Here is a 9,169-nt window from a genome sequence, read left to right as displayed (position 1 = left end):
TTGAATGCTAAACAAATTCATTTCTGGGCCTCAATTCTTTCAACCTTGAAATTAAATTGAGAGGTGGTTTTGAAGGATGCTTCTCCAAAACTGTCCAAACATTACTTAAGTTTGTAGAGTTAATTCTGAAAAGACTTCAAGACCCAAAAGGCTGAACATGTGTATAAGATGTGTGCCCCTTTGCCTGGTATACTGTATAGTTCTGTTGAATGATGGTAGCATTGACGATCACACACTCATGAAATCTAATTCTAGAGCCTAGTCTTTGCATCTTGCAAACAGTTGTTTTCGTTTTACAATAATAGGCTAGTCCATTCACTGAAAAACAACATTATGCTCTATATTCATAAAATGGAACTTACAAAAATTGTTGACCACTAGGTGGTGTCCAAAACTTCATTTACATTTTGTTGAATTTTCTCTTGCATCTGGAGAAAGGTGCAAAGAATTACATGACGAAGGCACTGCTTTAAGGATGAGACGTTTTTTGATCAATCTGCAGCTATGTGACCAGTTATCATCAAAAACGTCTCACTAGAGAGCAGCCATCAGGCCTACACTATGTGGACCACAATTACTCGCGATAGGGACAAAGATATTTGCCCACCAATGCACACAACACTGTCATATACTGTACATCATCATCAATGTACTGGTGTGAACGAAATTGAGAAGTGAGAATCGATAATGATGTGTATATATATATATATATATATATATATATATATATATATATATATATATATATATATACACACACACACAATGTGTACACGATGTACACAATGCAATGTGTATGTTTTTGTTGCAAAAGAAATGTCTGCAAATGTCTTGGGTTTATGGGAAAAACAGCCACCACAGAGTAGCCTACATCTGCTTAGGTTGTAGGAGGAGATCGTGAGCACTTTGAAAAGCCATGTACTGCCACCAAGGACTGCATCAGCAAAGGCTATCGCTGCCTCTCATGATGGGGTATTATCATGATAACACGCACTCTCCACAGTTGCATAAAGAGAAAAACTCCACAGTGGCAAGCAGCCACATTATCTTGAGTTTAATGTTATTGTATGTGCAGAAAATTTATTTGCCTTAATCTCTCTGTTTTAGCATCCTATGTGTGTGTGATGCAGAGACATATCAAATATGATACCGGTGTGCATTTATCAAGCTAATGGTAGACCTGCTTTATGGATACCGTGAAATTATGCATAATCTTAAATAAAATACATCATTTTATTTGAATAGGGTGCAAAATGGGTAATTTCACAAATTTGCTCCATGATTTTTGGGAAGTGCAGCGAGGATCCTGCTGATAACGCTACGCTACTGTACTGTAGGACACTGCAGATGTGATGGTGAGCGTCTGCTATACTCGGCTCCTCCACGCATTCCTCTAATCCAGTCGCTGCTCCACATCTGTGCGCATGTGTGTGTGTGTGTGCATACGTGTGTGTGTGTGTCTGCTGCACTCACGTGCACAGGCAGATGATCTGCGTACATGGCATCCTTCCCACCCATCTCCCACCGCCTCCCAGTTCCCCTTCATGAGCACGCGCACGGAAATGAACAATCCCTCCCTCGTCAGCGGCTGCTGCTGTTTTTGTTACCTTTGCAGGCCTACTGCTGTGTCCTTTTCTCCATCTCACTCTGTCCCTCTTCATCCTCATCCCTCTCTCTCTCTCTCTCTCTCTCTCTGTCTCTCCCCATCTGTAGTGTAGGGCATGTCTTAGTGTGTATTAACAGGTGCAGACCTAAAAAGACCACGTGGCCTTCAATCAGATAGCGATGCGTGTGAAAGGCATAGAAGCCCTTAGGAATCCCATGGTAGGCGCTGAGCAGATGGACATCTGCTTCCTTCAGTCATACTTAACAAGCTGTGAAAGTGCCCGGGCCTTCATCCTTCTCTCTCACAACACCCCCCACCCCCACCCCCTCGCCTTTGCAGAGGCATGGCACCTGTTCACCAAAGCTCACAGCAGGGACCAGACGGCCGAGCTCTGGAGCCTCTTAACGGGGGAAATCTCTGTCACTTCTACCTACTGCAATGGATGCATAGTGTAATAATTACAGCCGTTTTGACATTTTACACAGGGTCATGCAATATAAGTGAGCCTATTGAGTTTGAAATGTTTAATGACAGAATCACAAGGCTTCGCTTACTTCACAACAACATGTAATGATGTCTGCACGGATGGATGGTTTTGATAGTGCATATAAAAACTGTAGCCTATGAAGTAGAAATGGAATTGGCTAATTAATAAGATTGCAGTGCTTAGCCAATTTCAGGATTTTTGCCTGACACACCTGTTGACCACATATGCTGTCATCATCACACATCTCTGACCAGGAAAAAAAGTCAAGGCTATTTTTGTTTCTTTTTTTAGCTTAATAATTTATGGGTATTTATTCACAATGTTAATATCATAATATTACAATGTTCATATCTCAAGTCAGCACACACATAGGGCTTATAACTAGCCACAGATGATTTTTCACTGAGTGCTGACCTGTCAAGTAAAACTGGAAGTAAGCTAGGCTAGTGCTTGCAGCCACTGACCTTAATCATGAATGTACATAGTGTGAACGAAAGTGAGAATCGAGAATGAAGAATCAAGCACAGGATTCCAAAGAGAACTTTTGGCTCCTCCTTTCGTTTTTAAAATGCTGAATAGAAAACTCCTCCCTCTTGTGTGACACCATTGTAACTTAACCATACCACACTATGCTCAGTGAAGACGTGCCTGACCCAGAAGAGCGAAGACGCGGTAATTAGGTGGATGTAATAACCGTTGTGAGGTGAAGAGCTTTGTCTGAAAGACACGTCTGTGTTTTTCTTCATATTTTTGGAAGTGTGCACGACCTGTCGCGTCCACGGGTTCCATCACTCCCGCTCGAACGCACGGTATGTCGTCATGAAATCCCGCATCCTGAACAGCCAGTGTTGAGAGTTAGGCTTGCCTGTTACTGTAGTTTATGGGTCTTCGCGTTCGTTTCGAAATTACCTATTATTGTAAAAATGTGATGTGAAATAACCGAGTCGTAAACAATGATGACGGGTAAAAGTGTGGAATGGCTGCAAGTGGAATTAGAATCTGGTGGGAATTCGCTGTTGCTGTTGGATTGCCGATCGCATGAGGTCTATGAGTCATCTCACATCGAGACTGCTATCAATTTGGCGATCCCCGGGTTGATGCTTCGCAGATTTAAAAGAGGAAATCTACCGATTCGATCACTAATTCCGAATAATGAGGATAAGGAAAAGTTCATACGGCGGTGTACGACGGACACGGTGATTTTGTACGATGAATGTACTTCAGAAATGCACTCTGGAACGAGTTCAGTTTTAGGACTTCTTCTGCAGAAGCTTTGGGACGAAGGGTGCCAAGCATACTACCTGAAAGGTAAGTAGTCTGTTGGTATTTCCAATGTTTCTATGACTATGCCATATCATATTATAGACCTATCTTGTTTCGCTCTTGGACTATGACAATAACAATATTGTTGATTGGTTTTGAATACGCTGCTTGTTGCTTCCTGTAAACAAGACCACACACACAATCAAAAAGAAAAACAAAACTGTAGTATAGGCCCAGTTTCCTTACAGCTGGCGCGACACAATATGTATTAAAGTACATTTACTATGTATTCACATTTAATATGTAGGATACACTACATGTGTATGGCCTAGTTATTTTTCGTCCATTCTAAAGCCTGTATAGTAGTGGACTGTTGATAGTTGGACTGCTCAGTTAGGTGCAACATTCTCAGTGAATCATTCCTGAACTAAAAAAAGTAGTGTGCAGTCAGTAGGCTAGTGTGTAGTGTGTGAAATGGTTCCTCTCCTTTTACTTGATGGATTGCAACACAGGAAACCAGTAAGCTGTGTGTTAGTCTACAAAAATACAGGGACGTTTTATTTGAACTAGACAAGTATTGAAACATGCTGCATGCTTCCTAACACTTTGGACTGCATGTTACTTAGCCTCTCTCTCTCTCTCTCTCTCTCTCTCTCTCTCTCTCTCTCTCTGCCTGTCTTGCCGTAGGGGGGTTTGTGACATTTCAGACTGAGTACCCAGAGCACTGCGAGACACTCCTGGACGTCTCCTGCCCCAGCACATCTCCGCCCGCCTCCGTCCTGGGCCTGGGCGGCCTCCGGATCAGCTCCGACTGCTCGGACGGCGAGTCGGACCGCGAGCTGTGTAGTGCCACCGAGAGTGAGGAGAGCCCACTGTCGGGTGCCCAGGCGGCCTTCCCCGTGGAGATCCTCCCATACCTGTACCTGGGATGCGCCAAGGACTCCAGCAACATGGACGTGCTCAGCAAATACAACATCAAGTACATCCTCAACGTGACGCCCAATCTGCCCAACATGTTCGAGCACGAAGGCCAGTTCAGGTACAAGCAGATCCCCATCTCGGATCACTGGAGCCAGAATCTGTCCCAGTTCTTTCCAGAGGCCATCTCCTTCATTGGTAAGTGGAGTGGATCATCGCAAATATGCCATATGGCCTTCACCTTTATTTGTTGGCATATGCTGCATTCCTGTGGATACGTTGTTGTTTTTAAGTTAAGATGTTTTAGAAGTGTGATAGGCCCACTCCTGTTCTGTAAGTTGTTGGTGGATAAGGCCTGTCAGGCCTTTTAATATATTTTTTTTCATACTGGCAACTCATGTCAAACATTTCTTCTTGCATGTCTAGCATGGTACCTAAATAGCCGCCACGTATACAGCTTCTCTGTGTGTCTCCCATCAGCTCGTCTGATTTCATGGCTGTGGGAGATGTATTGTTGTCTAGAGAGGCATTTGCACGAGGCGCTAAGTAGGCTAGTACTGAAGAGATGAATGGAAATAAGCAAAAATAGCCTAATACACCATTGAGTAAATCCCCAGGAACACCTAATCACTTTTTGCAGAGTGTGCTACTCACATTAGACTGCAGAGAGAGATGAGGCGAAGGCACATTGCCTGGAGTATATAGCTCACAGCATTATTGCGAGCGTGAATAACATATTCAAAATTAATATGGGAAGGCTATGGTATCAATAATGCACATAAACATGAGCTGGGTCTTGAATCAGAGGAGTGAAAAGTTGTGCAGAGGTCTGTCTGCCTAGACAATATAGGACTTGGATTAAAACCTGAATTAAATGATCATGATAAGGCCGATCGCGGTTGTAAATGTAGGCCTAAGTGGTGAAGGTGATAGCTTTGATGTTGATAATGATTATGAGGGGGAGGACGAGGAGGATAATGATGATGATGATGATGAAGGTAAGACAAAAGAGAAGAGGCTGATGTATTTGAATAATGATAATTATGAAGTGTTGGTGATGGCTTTTGGCTTGATAGTGATTAGGGGGGGAAAGATGGTGATAGTGGCTAGTTTTATGGTGATGATGGTGATAATGATTATCGTGAGAAAGGACCAGAGAAAGATGGTGATGATGATTTCTTTTGTGTTGGTGGTGATGATGGAGATGATGATGATGATGATGATGATGATGTTGGTCCGCAGATGAAGCCCGCTCTACAAGGTGTGGGGTGCTGGTGCACTGCCTGGCTGGTATCAGCAGGTCAGTGACTGTGACGGTGGCCTACCTGATGCAGCACCTCAGCCTGTCCCTCAACGACGCCTACGACTTCGTCAAGCGCAAGAAGTCCAACATCTCGCCCAACTTCAACTTCATGGGTCAGCTGCTCGACTTTGAGAGAACTCTGGGGCTCAGCAGCCCATGCGACAACTGCCCGGACAGTGGACAGCTTTACTTTTCCACACCGACCAACCACAACGTTTTCCAGCTGGACACTCTGGAGACGACATGAGGGCTGAGGGACTTATGTGGCCCGTGATGATGATAATCACAGTGCTGAAAGGGGGGAACCTTTCTTGAGCGAACCATCACTTGAAGACCTAAGCTATTTCGAAGGGAGCACAACGAAAAAGCTTGTTGTGTGGTTCCAGGAACTCGGTTGTCGGAAATAATGCACATATGATGCAATGAATTTATGAAATGGCGACGGAGAGGAAGTGAACAAGGGCACTTATTTGTCGGAAGTCACATATGTGCTGAAACTCTCTATGAAGCCACAGTATGGTGGAAGACATTCATTCCTTTTCTAGGAAAATGTATTTCTGTGTACACTTTAAAAGCTCTCTCAGAAACACACTCATATGCATGAATGTTTAATTTCATAATGACATAATGATATAAAATGTATTTTACTAGAGTGGGTCACTTTAGACTTAGTAAACAAGACAGAATAATGTCTTCTGAAAACCAAATACTATGCTAAACATAATGCTTTGTGCTAACATAAGACATTTAAAAAAAGGTATTTTTTTGAAGGGCTCATTTTGGTAGTAATTAACACGCAATAGAGGCTTAAGCCATAGCCCTGACTACAGATTATAAAATAGTTATTTCTAAAGTCTTATACATAGAATGTACAGTGAACAAACATCCGGATAGTATCTATTTACTATCAGTATGCCCCATTACAGCTAGTCTGCCATTGCAAGTCACATGTTATGTAATATTGTGAAAGTTTCAGAACATTGATGGTTCATCTAGTGGAGGTTTCAGACTCCAACCAAAAGATTGCATTTACTCGGGGATAATCTATACCACCTGCAAGCCTTGCATAACCAGCATCTGTACCATGTTGTAATGTATGTATACCATAATGTATAGCTATTATTGAAATAATGACTGTTATGTGTGTGTGTGTGTGTGGGGGGGGGGGGCATTGAAGGGCCTGGTTTGAAAGGGAGGGCCTGTGTGTATGTGTGTGTGTGTGTGTGTAAGAAAGATGTATGTATGGAATTTGCAATGGGATTTAGGAGATGCTTTTAAAAAGCATATTTACAATTTACATTTGAAGAAAAGCACAGGAGTGTGCAAAGAAGACCCTATACCGGGACCAAAGCTTTCACACAGGCATTTCTTATACGCTACCCTGTAGAGGGCAATGGGTGTCTTTAAGCTGGCCTTAAATTACCATAGCATTTCTATTGACTGTTATTAAATGTATATTTTCTCAGCAGTTCTCCACAAGGATGACATGTTAAATATTATGTACTATTAACGACCAAATGAGTTTAAATTTTTCTGTTATGGGACATACTTTCTAAGTCACATAGTAATCAGTTTTGCATGTCATAACACTTCACACACAAAGCTATCTCATTGAGTTGTTTTGTTAGTGGGACTGAATGTTCAGCTCTGAAAAGCCCAAAAGAATCCACTGATTTAACTTGTTTGGTCATTGTGTCATGTAATTCCTGTTGCCTTTCTTTCCATGATGAATTTACAGTATGGTTCAGCCCCGTCATCATTCTATGGTTCAGCCTGTACACAGAAGTGTTGTCACTGGGTTGGCTTTTTTTTTTTTTACTTAGTTTCAATTCTTTTTTCAGTCAAGGAAGGTGATCTCTATTATGTCTGTCAACACTGATGGAAGCGCTTGTGTGGTGTTGTAAGAAAGTATCAATGAAGCCGATGCCAATGAAAGCCAGCTTGTCGGTGCAAACAAATGAGAGAGATTTGCATATCCCATAGGGGCATGTTTCAGGGATTTTCAAATGTGCTCACCACCATTCATTCTAGCCTCTAATAATTGTCAAAAGTGCTGTTGTATGGATATGCATTTGTTAAAATGCAAGCTTCAGTGATATATTATGTATACTGTATTTACTTCACATAAGGGTTTCATTGTCCTGTTCATGAAGGTTTCAATTCTACTGATGTATTTCATGACCAGTGGTTTGTTTATACAACAAATAAATGAGGTGTCATTTTTCTAGTCTGAAAAATGTTTTCCTTGTAAATGGATTTGAATTCATGAGTTGTGATTAAGTAACAAGTTACATAAGCACTGACTGCTCATTGTTATATATATTTTTTTTTTAAATAGGAAGAACTTTGTCGAAAGTCTAGTTGATGTAGGGCGACCTTATTTTGTTTGACAGCGTCTGCAGTTGAATGGAAACTAGCTGTGTGTTTGTGCTCTGTGAGGGAGGATGTGAAGCGCTTGTGTTTGGGTCTGCGGCCCCAAGCCTTAGGTGTGGTTGGATTTCCTCATTCTGTCAGAAGCTCGGGCGGCCCTGAGTTCCTGTTCCTCAGGGGGCCTGTCAGCCAGCAGAGCCGGCCTGCGGCCCAACCCAGCGTGATCTCGCTCAAACCACAACACAACCACTTCCCTTTCACTCACAAAAACTGACATGCGGAAACCAGATATTTTCAGCAGTATATCAAGCGGGCCAGGGACGCTCTGCATCCTGTTACGCCATCTCTCTGCCGGCCGCCACTCCACCACCCCCCAGCAAAAACAAACTCAAAAACCTTTTTTTTGTTTTTTTGTTTTTGTTCTGCATCTTGAAAATATGAGGGAAAACAGGAAAAATAACTCTTCTGTCAGAAATAAACAAACAAACAAACACAAAACATTGTTTTGTTAATGAGATTATGTTCTGGTATGTTAATATTTTGTCAAAGTAAAATAGTTGAAGACAAAACTAGATAGTTGAAGCTCATTTGAAAAACAGCCGTCACGGAAAGTGTGTCTCCCTTATGTTGACATTCACAGGACATGCACCATTAACGTTTCTTAAAGTGTGAGAACTGACTGCTGACGGATTGTAGAGTTTACTGAGCCTTGGGGGTAAAAGGGCAAATTTCACCTTGTGATTCCCATGCAGCCTGCAGCTATGAGACCACATTCCTGCAACCAGAGATGGAGAGAGTTCTTGTGTTAGATAAGTCTGTCGCTGCAAGGTGTCTCAGTCAAACACAGACGCAGGGAGGGATGCAGGTGTGACCATGAGCATCTCCTGGAGAAGGACATCTGAGGTGATTCCCCCACACACCCCCTCTTCCCCACCCAGAGTTGAAATGAAAAGATAATTAGAATGGAGGAGGACAAAAGTACTGCCAAGAACTCAGAAGTTATTACTGTCTATAAATATTTCAGAGAAATGTGCTTCTGCTTGCTTTTGGCTTTTAGGGGAAAGTTTTTTTTCTAATACTGAAGAAATTATTACCATCTTACACTGGGACCAATGTATAAATCTCTGCATTCAGTGGCATATGCAGTACCAACTATCTTGAGCTGTTCTGCACACACACATGAATATGAGATGGAGGCTTTAGCATCAGATGCTGGAACACT

The 9,169-nt window shown here is 42.3% G+C and overlaps 1 protein-coding gene across 1 annotated transcript; it reads left to right on the top strand.

Moving 5' to 3' along the window:
• The first annotated feature begins 2,709 nt into the window (after positions 1-2,709).
• On the top strand, positions 2,710-7,800 carry LOC121713181 (dual specificity protein phosphatase 7-like). The gene is made up of 3 exons (XM_042097629.1): positions 2,710-3,401; positions 4,044-4,472; positions 5,517-7,800. The coding sequence occupies exons 1-3, from the start codon at positions 3,047-3,049 to the stop codon at positions 5,822-5,824; spliced, it is 1,092 nt and encodes a 363-aa protein (XP_041953563.1). The 5' UTR covers positions 2,710-3,046; the 3' UTR covers positions 5,825-7,800.
• Positions 7,801-9,169: the final 1,369 nt, after the last annotated feature.

This window comes from Alosa sapidissima, chromosome 7 (assembly GCF_018492685.1).
Source record: "Alosa sapidissima isolate fAloSap1 chromosome 7, fAloSap1.pri, whole genome shotgun sequence".
Classification (NCBI taxonomy): domain Eukaryota; kingdom Metazoa; phylum Chordata; class Actinopteri; order Clupeiformes; family Clupeidae; genus Alosa; species Alosa sapidissima.
Note: the sequence above shows the minus strand (reverse complement) of the source record. Positions and strands in the feature narration are given on the sequence as shown.

Excerpts from the sequence above, each read along its gene's own strand:
- LOC121713181 (XM_042097629.1), top strand. The coding sequence starts at position 3,047 with ATGATGACGGGTAAAAGTGTGGAATGGCTGCAAGTGGAATTAGAATCT. Across the intron at positions 3,402-4,043 it reads CCAAGCATACTACCTGAAAG|GGGGGTTTGTGACATTTCAG; the intron begins GTAAGTAGTCTG and ends GTCTTGCCGTAG. Across the intron at positions 4,473-5,516 it reads AGAGGCCATCTCCTTCATTG|ATGAAGCCCGCTCTACAAGG; the intron begins GTAAGTGGAGTG and ends GTTGGTCCGCAG.